This window comes from Botrytis fragariae (genome assembly GCF_013461495.1).
Source record: "Botrytis fragariae strain BVB16 chromosome Unknown tig00000223, whole genome shotgun sequence".
NCBI lineage: Eukaryota > Fungi > Ascomycota > Leotiomycetes > Helotiales > Sclerotiniaceae > Botrytis > Botrytis fragariae.
In genome coordinates, this window is record NW_023501001.1 from 44,419 (window position 1) to 62,494 (window position 18,076).

General features: G+C 43.3%; 6 protein-coding genes across 6 annotated transcripts; 3 read left to right on the top strand and 3 right to left on the bottom strand.

The window, feature by feature from the left end:
* Positions 1 to 98: 98 nt before the first annotated feature.
* On the bottom strand, positions 99 to 1,321 carry Bfra_010738 (putative eukaryotic translation initiation factor 3 subunit 2 protein; the record flags this gene model as incomplete). Its single annotated transcript, XM_037341073.1, has 5 exons — positions 99 to 458; positions 507 to 623; positions 675 to 1,155; positions 1,210 to 1,232; positions 1,295 to 1,321. 5 exons carry the CDS (start codon positions 1,319 to 1,321, stop codon positions 99 to 101), a joined length of 1,008 nt encoding a protein of 335 aa, XP_037188492.1.
* Positions 1,322 to 2,181: 860 nt separating this feature from the next.
* Bfra_010739 (putative c-1-tetrahydrofolate synthase protein) lies at positions 2,182 to 5,553 on the top strand (the record flags this gene model as incomplete). The annotated part of the gene is made up of 5 exons (XM_037341074.1): positions 2,182 to 2,632; positions 2,700 to 2,720; positions 2,774 to 2,811; positions 2,867 to 5,394; positions 5,445 to 5,553. The coding sequence occupies 5 exons, from the start codon at positions 2,182 to 2,184 to the stop codon at positions 5,551 to 5,553; spliced, it is 3,147 nt and encodes a 1,048-aa protein (XP_037188493.1).
* A 1,190-nt stretch (positions 5,554 to 6,743) lies between these two features.
* On the bottom strand, positions 6,744 to 7,622 carry Bfra_010740 (uncharacterized protein; the record flags this gene model as incomplete). The annotated part of the gene is made up of 1 exon (XM_037341075.1): positions 6,744 to 7,622. The coding sequence occupies one exon, from the start codon at positions 7,620 to 7,622 to the stop codon at positions 6,744 to 6,746; it is 879 nt and encodes a 292-aa protein (XP_037188494.1).
* A 5,020-nt stretch (positions 7,623 to 12,642) lies between these two features.
* Bfra_010741 (putative camp receptor-like protein) lies at positions 12,643 to 13,911 on the top strand (the record flags this gene model as incomplete). The annotated part of the gene is made up of 2 exons (XM_037341076.1): positions 12,643 to 13,184; positions 13,257 to 13,911. 2 exons carry the CDS (start codon positions 12,643 to 12,645, stop codon positions 13,909 to 13,911), a joined length of 1,197 nt encoding a protein of 398 aa, XP_037188495.1.
* A 164-nt stretch (positions 13,912 to 14,075) lies between these two features.
* Bfra_010742 (putative tryptophan synthase protein) lies at positions 14,076 to 16,461 on the bottom strand (the record flags this gene model as incomplete). The annotated part of the gene is made up of 4 exons (XM_037341077.1): positions 14,076 to 14,879; positions 14,961 to 15,900; positions 15,968 to 16,271; positions 16,326 to 16,461. 4 exons carry the CDS (start codon positions 16,459 to 16,461, stop codon positions 14,076 to 14,078), a joined length of 2,184 nt encoding a protein of 727 aa, XP_037188496.1.
* A 441-nt stretch (positions 16,462 to 16,902) lies between these two features.
* On the top strand, positions 16,903 to 17,382 carry Bfra_010743 (putative duf1674 domain-containing protein; the record flags this gene model as incomplete). The annotated part of the gene is made up of 1 exon (XM_037341078.1): positions 16,903 to 17,382. One exon carries the CDS (start codon positions 16,903 to 16,905, stop codon positions 17,380 to 17,382), a length of 480 nt encoding a protein of 159 aa, XP_037188497.1.
* Positions 17,383 to 18,076: the final 694 nt, after the last annotated feature.

The following is an 18,076-nucleotide window of genomic DNA, read 5'->3' on the forward strand; positions in this document are numbered from 1 at the left end:
CAATCATTCTTTCTACCTTCCTCCAGATTCTACAAGCCTTTTGATTTGATCCACAAACGCCCGCAAATGCACCTTTCCTACAAGCCAAATAAACTAAATTATTGTTGTCTAGCCTGTCTCTCGACCTCATATGTGAAGTCGAAATATCCCTTATCAAATTGGTGCACTCTGACATAACCATCCTCACCACCACTTGCATATCCCTTTCCGTTTGGATCCACGGCAACAGTGTTTAGAGGACCGAAATGTCCACGGACTCTACCGATTTCCTCTTCGAAGATCTTGTGGTAGAATCTGGCTTCGAATTTACCCTGGCGGGCGGAGGTTGTTGTGACATCCATAGCAGCTTGTCCACCACCGAGAATGACGAAATCCTTTTTGGGGGTGATAGATGCGCTGTTGAGAGGAGTATCGGTTACGTAGGTCTTCATGACTTCGAGATCTCGGGCATTGACAAGCTATACTAATTAGTGTCTTGAAAACTTGAAAGCGTGCATGTAATTTACCTTAGCAGACTTGTCCTTCGAGGCAGTGATGAAATAGGTTCTATCGGGCGACCATTGAAGATCTGTGACTTGGAGATCTGGTTCGTGGACTTGAGTGTTGAAGAGTAACTCTCCGGTCTACCAAGCCCGTCAGTACCTAGAATATATAACACCAGTCTAGGTCCTTACCTTGGCATCATATTGAGAAACACTTCCATCTTCGTGTCCCGCAATGATGTATTTTGACATATAACTCCATCCTGCAACAGTAGCCTTGCTCTCCGCGCAAGTAATGGTCAAAGCCCGGTCGTCAGATTGTGGTGCGTTTACGTCCAGGTTGATGTCCAATACTACGATCGTTCCCAAGAATCCCATACGTTGTTCGGTAACAGCCAACAATTGTGTAGCATCCTCGTTGAATTCGACTCTCTTAACAGCAGTGTTGAAATCCCAGGTCTTCAAACATTTTCCGGTCTTGACGTCCCATAACCTGACTGTGTTGTCTGCTGCACCACTTGCGATGATTGTAGTTGTTGGGTCCACATCGACTGTCCATATAGCTCCCTGATGACCGTGGTAGGTGCCTAATCTCTCTCCGTTGTGTGCATACCATGCGCAAATGTGCTGATCCTTCGCGGTTGAGAAAATGATGTCGCCATCTCTGTTGTATCTATTCGTTCGTCAATACCGCATGTATTTTATTATTTCGACGGATGTTATATACCTAATTTGTGTAAGAGCACGCTCCTGTGTGATTGTTAGCAAATTGGGGTCATATATTAAGCCAACAGGACATCATTTATACTGACATGTCCTTGCAATAGAATGGGCCTCATATTTGCGATTCAGTATTGATAGTACTAGAATCGCGATATGATGGAGGTTGGAGGTTGGCGGTTGGTATTTAGATAGGGTTGGATCGAAATAATCTTTGTGCCCCTCAAAAAGTTCGATATCCTCTAGGGATTTGACTCTTCAAATGTGTGCTATCAAAGACCAATCATAAGCGAGGGACGATGCGGACAGATGCGGGACTTGGCCAAGTGGTGAGATGAAATCTTCTTAGGCTATGAGTCGATGAGTCGAGTTAGATGATCCACTTAAAAAAATAATAGCAAAGACTCACAGCTGTGACACAACACGACAATATTAATAACTTGATTACTGAGCGGAGTGAAGGAGGGAGAGAGGGGAGAAATAATAAAGTGATGCTTCAGTCACAGGGAGAGAGAGGAGAGCTGAGAGAGGGCTTGCAAGCTTGCATGGGATGATTTTCACATTTCATGAGGTAATTGCCGGACATTCTATCCATTCTATGAGCATTTCCTTGACTCATTCTTTCCCTTCAGAAGACCACTAGGTAGGTAATTCACGAAGAAAGAAGAAATATGCTTGAATGAACGAGTGAATGATTGAATGGTTGCTTTTTCATATATTATTCATTTGTTTGACTTAATGCTGTTAATGCTTTGATCGTCTTATCTTTCACCGACCTGTTTACATTGAAAGCTCGAAAGTTAAATACTTACTAAAAATTGTTGTAGTCATTCAACGGGCTCATCAATTATCATTCATTCATTGTTGTTATAATTTTGACTTTATTACTATATCTGTATCTGTCTATCTATCTATCTATCTTGCCATTCATTCGCCTATCAAATCAAATCACCTCATTCGTTGGCGGCGCAGTGCAGAAATGTTGATCGGCAAAAGAGCCAAAGTAGCATGTGGTGCCGCCCGCGTCTATCCTCACAATGTGTACATGTTACCTTCTTTGAATTGCCTCACTCTTACCAATTCTTCGTCAATTCTTAGATCAAGAGCTTCTCTTCCGACTCAACATCGAGCACTGTTGAGTTCTTTAACCCCTTCAGCTTCATTTGCCCAAGCTGCCCAACAGGTACTCCAATTGCAGGGTCAGCCATTCCGCTCAACTTTTTCATCCCCCACAAGGGTCTCATCCATATCCCCCTTCACCCCGCAAAGCAGTACTACCAGACAATTCTCAAGTACGCCAGCGACAATGACAGCCACCAAGATCGACGGCACTGCCATTGCGAAGAAGATTCGTGAGAAGATTCATGCTGAAATCGGCGATGCCCAAAAGACAAACCCAAGATTTAAGCCCTCATTGAAGATTATCCAAGGTAAATTCCCGCAAGACATTGCTAGAAATGTTCGATAAGCAGTTTATGCTAATATAATTTTTCACAGTGGGTGATCGCTCTGACTCAAGTACGTATCTGTGATTGAATACTGTCAAAAATGACTCACTGATGGTGGCACAGCTACCTATGTTCGCATGAAGTTAAAGGCCGCACAAGAGGTTAGTTACCATTTCTCATCATTTCCGGAGCAGATACTGATTCATGGGTAACTAGGCAGCGATCGAGTGCGAACTTATCCCATTTCCTGAGAGCGCAACTGAAGCCGAGGTTCTTGACAAAATCGAGCAATTGAACAATGATCCATCCGTTCATGGTATTCTTGTCCAATTACCAGTCCCAAAGCACATGTCCGAATACAGCGTAACTTCCGCTGTATCTGATGAGAAGGATGTAGACGGTTTTGGAGCATCGAACATTGGTGAACTTGCGAAGCGTGGAGGACGTCCTCTTTTTACACCATGTACGCCAAAAGGTGTTATGGTCTTGCTCGAAGAGAGTGGAGTTGATTTAAAGGGCAAGAATGCGGTCGTTCTTGGACGTAGCGATATCGTGGGAAGCCCTGCCAGTTACCTCCTTAAGAATGCCGATGCTACTGTGACAGTATGCCATTCCAGAACCCAAAATCTTGAGCAATTCATCAAGAATGCCGATGTTGTTGTTGCAGCCATCGGAAAGGCCAACTTCGTCAAAGGAGAGTGGTTGAAGCCAGGTGCAGTGGTAATTGATGTCGGTACCAACTTTATTCCTGACGAGACCAAAAAATCTGGTCAGAGACTTGTTGGTGATGTCGACTTTGAATCCGCTTCCGAAGTTGCATCTCAAATCACACCAGTACCCGGTGGAGTGGGACCAATGACTATCGCAATGTTATTGCAAAACGTTGTTGAATCCGCAACAGCTTATTTCGAACGTCAAAAGGCCAGAGCTATCAAGCCTTTGCCATTGAAACTTCAAACCCCAGTGCCATCAGACATTGCTATCTCGAGAGCTCAACACCCAAAGCATATCACACGTGTAGCACAAGAGATCGGCATTGCTGGTTACGAACTTGAACCTTATGGAGCATACAAAGGTAAAGTCGATTTGAGCCTTCTCAAACGTCTTGAGCACCGCCGCAACGGACGTTATGTCGTCGTCACTGGTATTACTCCAACACCACTTGGCGAGGGTAAATCTACGACTACTATGGGTCTCACTCAAGCTATTGCCGGTCATCTTGATCGCATTGCTTTCGCTAATGTTCGTCAACCAAGTCAAGGACCAACCTTTGGCATCAAGGGAGGTGCTGCGGGTGGTGGATACAGTCAAGTCATTCCTATGGATGAATTCAACCTCCATTTGACTGGTGATATTCACGCAATCACAGCTGCAAACAACTTGTTAGCTGCGGCTATTGAGACCAGAATGTTCCACGAAAATACCCAAAAGGACGGCCCACTTTACAAGCGTCTCGTTCCAGCAAAGAAGGGCAAGCGTGAATTCCAACCTATCATGTTCCGTAGACTTAAGAAGCTTGGTATCACTAAAACCAACCCCGACGAGCTTACCGAGGACGAGATTCATCGTTTCGCAAGATTAGATATTGATCCCTCGACAATCACCTGGAGACGTGTTCTTGATGTTAATGATCGTCATTTGAGAGGTATCACCGTCGGTACCGCTGGTACCGAGAAGGGACAAACTAGAGAAACTGGATTTGATATCTCTGTCGCTAGTGAGTGTATGGCTATTCTTGCGCTCAGTAACGACTTGAACGACATGAGAGAAAGACTTGGTCGCATGGTCATTGGATCATCCAGAAATGGTGATCCTGTTACTTGTGATGATCTTGGTGCAGGTGGTGCTTTGACAGCATTGATGAAGGATGCTATTAAGCCAAACTTGATGCAAACATTGGAAGGGACACCTGTTTTCGTCCATGCCGGACCATTCGCAAACATTAGTATCGGTGCTAGCTCAGTCCTTGCGGATAAGCTTGCTCTTAAGCTCGCTGGTACTGAGCCTGACGAGAATCACAACGAGAAGGCTGGTTTTGTTATCACTGAAGCAGGCTTCGATTTCACCATGGGAGGAGAACGTTTCTTCAACATCAAGTGTAGATCATCAGGACTCATTCCAGATGTTGTCGTCGTTGTTGCAACTGTTCGAGCACTCAAGGTTCACGGTGGTGGCCCACCAATCGCTCCAGGTGCCGCACTCCACCAAATCTACAGAGAGGAGAATGTTGAGATTCTCCGCAAAGGTTGCGTCAACCTCAAGAAGCACATCTCTAATGCCAGATCCTACGGTGTACCAGTCGTTGTCGCTATCAACAAGTTTGAGACTGACACTGACGCCGAGATTGAGGTTATCCGAGAGGAGGCTATCGCTGCCGGTGCCGAAGACGCTATCCCAGCTAATCACTGGGCCGAAGGTGGTAAGGGAGCTGTTGACCTTGCCAAGGGTGTTATCGCTGCAAGTGAAAAGGAGAAGAATTTCAAGCTTCTTTACAGCCTTGACGGAGATGTCCAGACCCGCATTGAAGCCATCGGTAAAGAGATGTATGGAGCTGACAAGGTCGAGTTCAGTGAGATTGCTCAAAAGAAGGTTGATACATACACCAAGCAAGGTTTTGGAAACTTGCCAATCTGTATTGCAAAGACTCAATACTCTTTGTCGCATGACCCAGATCTTAAGGGTGCACCGACCGGATTCACTGTTCCAATTAGGGATGTGAGATTGGCTGCTGGAGCTGGTTACCTGTAAGTTTTTTTGCGTGATGATTCTATTGCTTTCTCTAATATGATTCTAGGTATGCACTTGCAGCAGATATCCAAACCATTCCTGGTCTTCCTACCGCACCAGGATATCTCAATGTCGATGTCGACACTGAGACTGGAGAAATTGATGGTCTCTTTTAAGAATATATTCTCACATTTTTGGTTTTGTATTTCGATTAGCGTTTCAACAAGTTAGTTTATATGAGGGCGGTAAAAACACATTCAACGTGTTAGGGTTGCATTTTCAACAAAAGGCGTTTATAGATATACGACTGGCTGATAAAAAGCTATATAGTGTGTAGAGATATCCTTCATGATTAACTCATGATACAAATGAAATTTACGATGTTTGAATTTTGCATTGCTATCTTTCCTGCTTTTCGCTATACGTGTGATGTGATGCTAGTTTGTAGTGATAGCGGCTGCTTAAGTTGTCACTATTTGGGCTCGCTTAAGTATACAGACCTAATGCACAGGATAGATCCTCAGTATCAAATAGTAGATGCTCGAGCATGTGTACAGAAAATGAATGAAACCAGCTTCGGTGTCGTGGTTATAGTATAGCACTTGAGCTAGAAGAAGGGTCGTGGATTTCAGTATTATATGCATCAATACTTACATATGGTCTGGTGTTTGAATTTTCACGTTAGGTTTTACATTTTAGGTTTTCAGACCGAGAACATTCTTAATCTAATCGTCGCTTTTTCGATAGAGTGTAGTAACTCTCACAGTAGATTGCTGTGAAGATTGGTGCATTAGGTGGTGAATACTTTATAATTGTAGGGTTTAAATTTCAGGTTTTAATGGGCCATTTTGAAATATGGAAATACGCAATTGTTAAAGTTATGTTCAAAATGGATCTTTGAGTTTTCGAAAGGAGAGTCTGGTTTTACAAGGGTGGTTGGGGGTTTAGCGAAGGTTTTTTTGTGTGGATGGATGTTTGTAGAGGTCTGCAGTTTGTGTCACTGAATGGATGGGGAAATCTTGGATTGGGTAGAGAATTTTGGGGGCGAAGTTTGGAGAGATGCGTTCTGAATAAAGTAACTTTCAATCTAGTAGTAGCTTTTTGCTTATGCGGAATTGCATGAGATGGCAAATTCTGGCACGGATATCGTACCTCATATCAGAAAGTGAAAGTAGAAGCATAGTCTTCCTTGAAAGACATGTTTTCACTTCTTTCCTGCATTCGCAGTAGTCTTCTTCTCACAAGTAAACTTATGTAACTTCCACCCCTTTCTCTGATGTTCAACTCCACAATACCAAATCTTCTTGTTCCCTTTCTTACACTCGGCACATGCACTCAGCTTTCCTCCCACACCACAATAATCACATCAGCCTGCTTTTTCTCGATCGATCCAGCGATTCCATGCCCTCTTTGCACATTTTCTCATCAATTCTGTATGCTGATTCTCCGAAATCCATGATGCTCCGATTCCTAATTCCTCCATATCATCACAGATAATATCCATGGCATCCTGCCAATCTCCTCCCTTGCCAAGAAAATAAGGCTTACCGAACATTCCTCGCTTGCCCCATTGCATACGCGTCATATCTACCACGAAAAAGTCATCCAAGTTTACTATCTGACCTACACTCGTTCCTGGTTTAGGAAACCCCAGGGTAGAATGGAAGCCCTCGTTTTCTCCTCCGGTAATATATGTCGCACCGCCATTCCTCAACTGTAAAGATTGGACACTCATGAGCTTGGGACCGGTCAATTTGAATTCTATGATGGAGCGTGGAAAGGGATCGACGAGAATTGCTTCTTCGTTTTTGATCTGGATGGATAGTTGTTGATCTGAGGAACAGAAAGAGAAAAATTCTTGAAAGAGCATTAGGGCTTTGTAGCAGCCGTCGTGGCTTCGAGATTCGTAGAAGATGTCTTCGAGTTGAGTGGAGGAAAGTGGACGGGTTGCTAGATCGCATGAAGGATGAATAGTGCAGGTAGCTAGAGTGGTGGAAGTTTCTAGAGTTAGATCTTGAGTAGAATCGGGAGTAGAAGTATCGTAGTGGAAAGTGTGGACATTGATTTTCTGAATGCTTGCGGGACGCTTTCTGATAAGCGCGTTTCCTTCCAGACGAAGAAGTAGGGTTTGGTCTGCGATGGTGCTGCTGTGGAGACTGGTGCTTTTGTAGCGGGGATCGCTGACTAGACGTTCGTAGTTGAGGAGGGTGGTGAGGGTTTGGAGGGGGATGGATTCGGGTGCCATGGTTGGTACTATGAACTGCTGTGAAATATTGAGACAGCTTGATCTCCTGGGAAGAAGAGGGGAAGAATACTGTTTGTTTATGACAGAGGAGTAGATAGAATGTATTGCCGGGCGGTGGGCGCGTTTGACATCGCGGAATCACATGTCAGGATCACATTTAGCAAACTTGGTTTGTTTGTTTGCTTGCTTGCTTGTGGTGGCAGTAGTTAATGCGGGAACAACTACCTAGAGTTATTATCACTCATTCTATGTCCTCTACTAGCACGAAGCCGCATAGATCGTTTCAAACATTAAGCCAGTTCCCTGGTGCTACGTTTTCTGGGACCTTTAGAAGACTATCCTGATCGATCCATCGATTTATCTTGCTCCACACTATACGTAAGGACATGCCAAAACTGGTGATGCAGTGAATGCGGACGGACTGTGAGTAAGATACAGTGAATAGCAGAAAAGGGAGGTTAAGTGGAGTTAGGTGAGCTTGAGGAGGAGGAGTTACAGATTGGACATACTGGTGGATATTCGTCAAGGATCAAGGAATGTAATACGATAGGAGACTAGAAAGTTGCTCTTCACTGGTATTCTCCATGCCAAAAGGTTAAAAATCCATGCTGTATAGTTTACTATCCAACTATTCTAAGTCGGTACAAGCCCATCCAACAACTTTACCTTGCTACGGCCAAGTTACTATGTTTGCCATGGCTCTATTGACTTTATATCCGACACCTCTCTCTCTCCACCACCTTTCGTGATTAATCACCGAACTCGAGACCGATAAGCTGCTGATAGTCTGGAGCCCTCATTGTGTGCATGGTGTGACAAAACCATCGGCGAAAATAGTCAAGGAGGTTATGATGGATTTTCTCTTCCGTTGTATGGCATGAGGCTTCATCTTCTTTCCTGAATGAAACAGTTCTGATAGAGTTGAGCCATAACTGTTGTTGCTGTTCGAGTGCCTGGCCGATGGTGTTGGACATCTGGGCTAGCATTTTTGATGCTGATGATGAGAAGTTTCTGGACGTGAACTATCGAATGAGACTTGCAGAATGAAGATTCAATATTTGAGAGTCTGTTGAATGCTTGGAGACAGGCTGGTTAATAATGGCAGATGTTTGTAATGCCACCAAATGATTCGGTATCGTTCTTCCATGTTTTGTTACCCTGGATTTGTGAAAAGAGACCCCAAGGAATAAAAGGAAGAAAAGAAGAAGGGAATTGGGAAAGAGTGGAACTATATCAGCTGTATGTTGTACCGCAGACCCATTTGACTCCATGTGTTGAGATTCTGCTTCAGTTTGTGACAATGAGTCCCTATTCTCTGACTCAAACCTTCATAACAAGGGCGCAACTTTGCTATCGAAGTAGAAATGTGACGCCTGTTTGTTTGAATTGATAATGTGGAATGATGTATATCTAAAAGCAACGAAGGTCACTCTTTTACGACAGAAGTTCTCGCTTCTATCATACACAAATGAACTGATTTCTTTACTAGAGGTCGTAACAACAGTTCAAACCTTTTGTTAAAGGCCTGCCATACTGCTTCGAATACGTGCCTCGATCTGCATCTCTTCCAACTTGTGTCTAGTGGCGCATCCCAAACCATGATATTCATAGTTACAAACAATCAACTTCATTCCTTTTGCAGGTGCGCTGTCGAATCTTGATCGATTGGGTTCGAGCGGCTCATGTATATCTATGATGGAGTGCCCAGCACTCATGATTGGGGATGATTAGATTATCTGAAGGTAATAGGAAACGTTAGTATCTCAACAGAGAATGAGCGTTATTTATACTCACAATAGGGGTATCATCTACGTTCTTCTCTTAATCATCGAATGTATCGAACTTCCAGGTACTGTTTTCACACTTCGCGAATTCTTCTATCTACTTTATCAAATTCCCTGAATGTTTCTTTCAAAAGAGTCCTCAGAGTTTCCTCAAAAGAGCAATCGATGACTTCGTCGGTGGTGAATAGTTCAAGTATTGGTGTTGAAAGAGAAGCGCTTGCGGTATCAAGACTCGAATTCGCTATGCTATCACGGTAAGTCGTATGCAATCAGCACCCAAATAAAAGACATAGTCAAAGCATGCCCACTATCAAGACCATTCATAGTGACCACTAGGTTATGTGATTAAAAAGTTGTGAAGAATATCACCCCAACTATCAAGTTTCGCAAAATTGAGATCATACAGACAATCACCACAAAGCAGTCGCATCTAAAGATAGAATCTCAGTGGTTATCTCTTCAGAACTGATCGACCAAAGCGAAATTCTTCCAGAGACTCCAACTTGAACATTGATTATGAATAGGGCAGCCAATGGAGCGTCTTCGTCCGACTTCGTCTAACTGATTTAGAGCTTCGTTTATCTTAGTTTAGGGGAACACATAGGACTTGGCGTGTTTTTGATAAAAATTAGCGACGTCTCTGCTCTTTTGGTGATTAGACGTTGCTAAGATGTGGTAAAGTAATTACAGAGACGGTGCCCATTCCTGGTCTGTACGTAGAATCAACTTTCTGAAGAAGTTTGTACCATGCTTTACCCTGTTAAGTGTGTGAGAATGACGAGAGATATGTTTTACAATTTAGAAAGCCTTACGTTTCCTCCGATAACGCAGCGACTACGATGTGTTAGCCAATAGAAGTTTTCACTGCCCGTCTGGTGGATCAACCTCTCTCTTCATTCACCTTTCAACGCTAGACGTTCAATTACAGACGATATCAAAGATACCAAGAACATTAGAAGTGTATGGGAAAAACCAACTGTATGAACTTCATCGAGAAGTCTGTCGACAGCTTACAGAAAAGTGCACCTGGTATTTAGATTGCTAATCAAGATAGATATATCGAATGAGCTTGAAGACAATGTTGATATCATTGTCTACATGAGGAACCCGGGCTTTCTAGCATCGTGTATATTTGAGGTGATGGTTATCTTTCAATATTCAAGTAATCCTTGTACTACACTAGGACTATACCGTCTCTGCATTTGAAAGTTGAGTGGTCGTCAGCGGCGGCTTTAGATTTCAAAGTGTTTCCCAGAGAAATGCTTCTCAAGAGCAAGTACTGGGAGCTTCTAAATTAGAACCACAGTATATCTTCCAGGGAGGGATGGGGAAGGGAGGGGGCGATAGATTACTAGAACACCATGAATCTCTTCTAAGACAAATAAAGAGCTGCAATTCGCTCCCGCCTTGAAAACTTTTCGGGTGCTAAAAGCTCCGACCAAAGAACCCGTCGAACAACGATTATCGGGGAACGATTATCAGGGGGAACTTGGGCAGACCACCGCAACGGAGCACGAAATACATGGTGGCCTTGACTTGAAGAAAAAATTGCTGGGTCGTTATCGCAAAATCCTTGCTGAGTCTCAAAATGTGTTCAATTCCGGATGACTTGCGATGGCCACTGAGTCGGGTAAATTAGCAGGAGCAACTGCTATGTAGATATGATCCAGGCAATTCAGAAGGAGGGGGATAAGCCGCAATCTCCACAAAGTCTAGGAATCCATAGTCAATCTATCCTATGGGTTGAAGTCTGACTCAGTTCATCCAAATTCACCCGATGCAATGGTCGTTCTTTCACCGTATAGTCACCGTATAGTACTATATGGTGATTGGAAAATGTTGCGATTGAACTGTAAATAGCAATTAACTTTTCCGATAAATTAATAAGCGCGTCATGTATATATCAAAGTTCTATCTACTCTCACTTTAGTAATATTTGAGAGCGTAACCTCATCACGATTCTATAGATTCTGTAAATCTGATGCATGAACCTAATCCATATTCGGCCTTTGATGAAGCTACAACCTGTCAAATTTCTTGAGCATAGGTGTTTACAACGTCTTCGAGAAAGCTATGATGACCAAAAATTACGAGATCATCCCTTTTTAATATTCAAGTGAGAACGTGTCGGAGTTTTTACAATGCTCGTGCGGCCAGAAGGTATGCAACACTCCACCTTCAAAAATCAGGTTAGTCCTCATGTAGTCTACCATCTTGTGGTATGTGCATCTATGCGAAGTGTTGCATATATACTTCCTAGCAGCACGAGTACATCGCATGTCAAAAGGCTTGTATAAAAGATTGAGTGTGATATGAAATCTAGAAGCATACAAAGCGGGAAAAAGTAATATAGATTAGCGGCCAGCCTGCCACATGGGATAAAGAAAAGTAAAAACAGTCGCTGTGTCGCTAGGGGTATTTTGGTGCAACTAGACACGGAGTAATCCGTCTACAGGGCCAGGGCTTACCCAGTTCGCATTCTCGCTTAGGGGTGGATATACAGGGCACACCTATACGGACCCATATATTCGACACCTCTACACCCATCCACACGGTTCGTCCGTTTAGTAATCTTTGCCAATCCTCAATAGCAGAATGATATCATTTGATGCTTCAGTCCTTACAATCATGCATATATAACTAATTATAATTGACTATGTAACCTTCTTCATTTGTTCAGCCCACCGAGCCCAAAACTTTCATTCCAAACGTAGTCGTTTTGGGGGGAAGGAATCCGGGGCAACTTCCTATAAGAAGAAAGATCGCTTGAAAAATATCGATTCCAACCTTGTCGACGCGTGTGGTTGCTTTTCTGTCCGGGGAAGTGAAACATGTCGCCGGCACTGTACCGAAGATTTACAGTGCCTCAAAAGCCTGTCATTGGGGATTCTACCGGGTGCTTATCGGTATCTTGCCGGCATGTTATGATTTAGAGTTTTTTAGAAACTCTAAACGTCCAAATTAAATGCATCCCCTTGTCTAACGAACTCTTCAAGATGGGATGGTCAAATAGGGATCCTCTTATTCCTCCAAAAGGAATCACTTTGGGATATATGTTATTTACATAATCTCCACAACATAAAAGTTTACTTCAATTATGTCTTTCCTTAGTTGTTTCCGCTTTGAATTCTCTAAATTGACTCCTGAAGATCGTCGTTGAACCACGTTATAGAAGGTCTGGTAGTCTCCTGACTCTTCTCTCCTTTAGACAAATCCATTTGCCCAAGGAGTCCGCCATGTCTCTAACATACGAGCAATACAATGCGGTTGATATCACAGAGAGAGTTACGTCAGCCGTTTCTATCATTGGTAATCTATTCATAGTTATCACATACTTTTTTTGTTCATCCTTCGACAAACCAATCAATCGACTCATTTTTTTCGCATCATGGGGAAATATTGGTTCGAGTATCTCGTGCCTGATATCTGAGCTTGGTCCGGCATCATTGATGGATAGAGCGAAATTCGATGCCTCCGGAATATGTCAGGTCCAAGGTTTCTTGGTGCAGATGTTCCGTGGAGTTGATTGTTACTGGGCATTCTTCATGGCCATCAACGTATACCTCATTTTCTTCAAGGGATATACCACACATCAATTAAGAAAGTTGGATATTTGGTACTTGGTTGCATGCTATGGGCTTTCCTTCATACCCGCTTTTGTATTCTTATTTGTATCGACAAAATCGCGAGGTCGTATTTACGGATCAGCTATTGTTTGGTGCTGGATTAGCGAAGATTGGGATTGGATGCGGTTGGTTTTCTTGTATGTTATTGTATGGTGAGTACTGCGATCCGAGCTTCTAACGTCCTTCTCAAATTTGATCACGTTTACTGATCCGATGTCCATTAGGATTACTATCCTCTTCGCTTTCATCGTATACGTTATGGCCGCCAAAGTAATCTGGTCCAAACGTGAACATCTAAACGGCTTCCTCAACCCCATGAACGAGAACCCATTCGCAAATACCATCACGACTGAAATCGAAATAACCTACGAAGAACGATCCATCGTCAAAGATGCCGGCGATCAAGGTGTTTCTGAAAGCGCATTGCACTCGGATCAATATGAAGTAGAAATTCAAGCGACACCTCAACAAAAACAACAAGAATCCCAGGTGTATCAGATGCGAAGAATGAGAAGTTTGACTAGAGAGGTTGCAGAGTCTGGAACCAATCCCGAGGCTTGGCTGTATGCGCGAGTGGCTATCCTTTTCTTTCTTGCTATGATTATTACTTGGGTTCCCGCGAGCGTCAATAGAATTTGGCAAATGGCGGATCCGTCGACGGTTAATTTCCCGTTGAACTACATTGAATCATTAATGTTGTCGCTACAGGGTGTTTGGAATGTGATTGTGTATGTCATTACATCCCAGACGGCTTGTCAAAGGTTGGCATATCGATTGTTCTCAAGAAGCTCGAGGACGAAGACGAGGCTGCCCAGCGGGAGTCCCGAGAGGTATCCATCAGGTGGAAAGCAAAGGCTTGAGAGCGTTGCTAGTAAATGATTGGAAATTGGGTGCTATGTAGCTTCGCTTATTAACTGTATTAATTGTAAATAAGGAACTTTTCATTCTAACGATCTATTCATACTCATGATTTTCGAAATATTTACAAGACCCTGCAACGCCTATAAACCTTAACTCGGCCACTCGTACCTCATAATTCATATCTAAAATCTCAAATCCCATCCGATTGTTGGACCCAACTTGGGTAATTCCTCTGCGACACTCTGTACATCCTTATCACCCCTACCACTTAAACAAATAACGATATCTTGATCTTTGCTCATGGTTTTTGCCAATTCTACTCCTCCCCATACTGCATGCGCAGTTTCCAAAGCAGGTATGATACCCTCTTTCTCACTGATCAGTCTGAATCCTTTGAATGCCTCGGCATCGGTGGCCGCAATAAACCTCGCACGCTCAGTATCTTTCCAATTACTTAATTCTGGTCCAACACCAGGGTAATCTAAACCAGCAGATACGGAATGAGTCTCTGAGATTTGTCCATGTTTGTCCTGGAGGACATATGTACGGACACCATGTAGAACACCCTTCGTACCGCCAGTCAGAGTAGCGGAGTGGCGATCTGTATCTAAACCATCACCACCGGCCTCAACACCAACTAGTTTGACACTTGGGTCTTTTGAGAATGGGTAGAACATGCCAACCGCATTACTACCACCTCCAACGCATGCAACGACAGCATCAGGGAGTTTACCACGCTTCTCTAGCATTTGAGCTCGAGTTTCGTTGCCGATAACGGATTGAAATGTTCTGACGATAGTTGGGAATGGGTGAGGACCAATTGCTGAGCCAATGATGTAATGAGTAGTGTCAAGCTTGACGACCCAAGAGCGCATAGCTTCATTAACAGCATCTCGAAGTGTACGCGAACCAGCTTCGACGGCGACAACAGATGCACCAAGAAGCTTAATTCGGAAAACATTGAGAGCTTGTCTTCTTACGTCTTCCTGTAAATTTTATTAGTGCTGTAACGAAGAATCTAAGAGAACACCCAATAGAAGCGAAAAAAAAAGATTGTTCAAACTTACAGCTCCCATGTAAATGGTACATTTCATACCAAACTTTGCGCACACAGTCGCTGTGGCCACACCGTGCTGTCCTGCACCAGTCTCTGCGATAATCTCAGTCTTTCCTAATCGTCGAGCAAGAAGGATTTGTCCTAAAGCATTGTTGATCTTGTGACTTCCGGTATGGTTCAGATCTTCTCTCTTCAACCAGATCTTTGCACCACCAGCGTATTCAGTGAGTCTTTCAGCCTCATGTAATTGACCTGGTCGTCCCATCCACGGATAATATGTTCGGTATTCTTCCCAGAATGCTGGATCGTCCTTGATTGCATTGAAACCTGCTTCAAGCTCTGATAAACAATCCATAAGCGCCTCTGGTACGTATTGTCCACCAAATTCTCCAAATTTTTGAGATGCAATTTTTGGATCTATGGGGCCATTGGTATTTAAGGCCTCGATCTGATCAGCTAAACCGGGTCCTGATCTGTCTTCGTCTCTAACAACGGCATCGACAGTAACATTCTCTCCGCTGGGCTCTTGGGCAACACCCATTGTCTCGGCCATTCCAACCTCTCTAGTCAGACTCTCACCCTCACTTGGAGCACCCCTTCTCCCACAAACTTCCGCACAGTATTCTTCGACACTTTTTGCGATGTTTCCGGCAGGTGCTTGATTGACGGTGTTGATGATTTGACTTCCGATAACAACTCCATCGGCGATTTTTGCGACCTGTAAGAAATGGTCTCTTGTGCTAACACCGAATCCTACAGCGGCTGGAACGTTTCCTGAGTATTCTTTGACTCTTTTCAATAAACCTTCCAAACCAGCGTCCATCGAACCTCCCGTGGCTCCAGTAACACCCATTCTTGAAACAACATATATGAAAGAGTCTGCAAGCTTGCACAGAAGCTTCATTCGGGATTCGGAAGTCGAAGGAGCGATGAGAGGAACGTAGGATAATCTGTTGAACAAAAATTGTGAGCCATATATTCAAACGCGACATATCAATGCTCCCCTGAAAAACTCACCCTCCGCTTGTGCAAAACTTTCTGAAGCTCACTGCCTCTTCTGGTGGAAGATCACAGACGATGAATCCATTGACACCAGCTTCTCGGCAGTCCTTTAATAATCTTTCCTCTCCGTAACTCAGGAAAGGGTTGTAGTAACCCATGAAAAGAACCGGAGCTCTTAATCCCTTCTTTCTTGCATCCCGTACCATTTGTAAAACCGAAGTAACTGTTATTCCATTCTTCAAAGCTTGAGTATTTGCTTTTTGAATCGTAGGTCCATCCGCAGTAGGATCTGTGAACGGAATACCTAATTCAATAACATCTGCGAACAACTGTCAACTTCCACACAGTCAATTGGAGATGAAGTGTCACTTACCGGCACCACCAGCCTCCATCCCCAATAGAATATCAACAGTATCATGTGCTTGAGGGAAGCCAGCAGTGATGTATGTTACCAATGCGGATCTTCCTTCTTTCTTGCATTGTGCAAATGTCCTCTTTAGATGATCCATTTTGAATTATAGAACGATATGTATGTAATGAGGCGTTGTGGGAAGAAGGAAGTATAAGAGAAGGGGGGAGAGATGACGATTGATATATGAATGAATTTTTTTAAAATAGTCTCCGAGTAGGATTCCTTTCTTGTATATATATAATTCTTATTGATCACCCAAAAAAGTGAGTCAAAACCGTCGCCCCTCACTAGTTATCGCTCAATTGAGTCACCGCCTTGGCAAAATCTCGCATTCTCTTGCCAGTTGAATATTTAATTTCGTCATGACCTGCTCGGGTATCATTCAATATTAATCTCCTTCTCCTTGCCACAACATAATCCGGCTGATATAGAAAACAATTGTCCGTGAACAACCGATTCAAACACCTTACACTGGAATCGACATTTAATTCCTCCTATCATTCAGTCCACGAGCTTCCTAATTGAACAACAATCAAAAATGTCTCGACTTTTACCGGCAAGATTTCTCCTTCCTTCCCGCCGCTTCTTCTCTCAAACTACTTCTCGAACAGCATTCGCAACGGGTCCAGCCCCGCCACGCTTGCCACCAAAGGAACAAGAAGAATTTGAACGTCTGCAGCGCTCCTCTACTGGTGCATTTAGTACCCCGAAAACTGAAGTCGTTACCAACACATTGAAGTCATCAACGCGAACAAGACCACAAATAAATCAATCACCTGCAACCACTGCTGCCGAAAAGGAGGATATAGAATTGGCTGCTGTAAATGCTAGGGTATCTGCTACAGGCAAAGGAGAGGAATTGCATCCGGATATTCGTAGAGGTGCAAGGCCAGAATTTGAAGGCGATATCAATCCAAAGACTGGAGAGGTTGGTGGTCCAAAGAATGAACCTTTGAGGTGGGGAAGTTCAGGTGAGAGGGGCGACTGGAGTTATAATGGTAGGGTTACGGACTTTTGAATCCTGTCAGAATGGGTTGCAGATTTGAGAAGAATGTACGAACAAATTTGAATGACATGGTTACATGATGCAGTTTAAGAGCTGCTATTCAAGTCAACTTCTACTTCAAAATGAAACCTGTTGTGAAATTTGGCTTCACAAGGAACTATGAAAAAAATGTCTTAGTGGATATTCCCTCTCTCAAACAATCATCTCTTCATTATCTTCAAAATGGCAAGTCTTCGTACTGCTCTGTTTCCTACCCTTTCTCATGATCACATTCTTCCTTGCTCTTATTTATATGTACAGGAAGAAAGCAATACATCTACTTTTGCATAGGTAATATACACAGGAAGTATCTTTGTGTGCGACGACAGCAACCATTCTAGCAGTTTGTATTGTTTCTCGAAGAAATGACATGGTCTTATAATTGAACATGCAGGTAATATGCTTCTTGGTTGTGACCTTTTGTCTACTATATCTTATTGATACAAGGCCTCAAAACTGTGATTGTTGTGAATATCTGTGTGAAATTTGATAAATACATTAACCTTCTGGTGAGAAAAAGGGAGCCTCGCTTATCTTCCTAACAAATAATGAAAGTCAATTGACTGATGCTCTATTGTTCATTGCTATACTTTGACTCAAAGTTCTATGCTGGAGTGCAAAGGTTAAAGTGCCTTTGTTATGAATTATTGCCGGATATGGGGTCTTG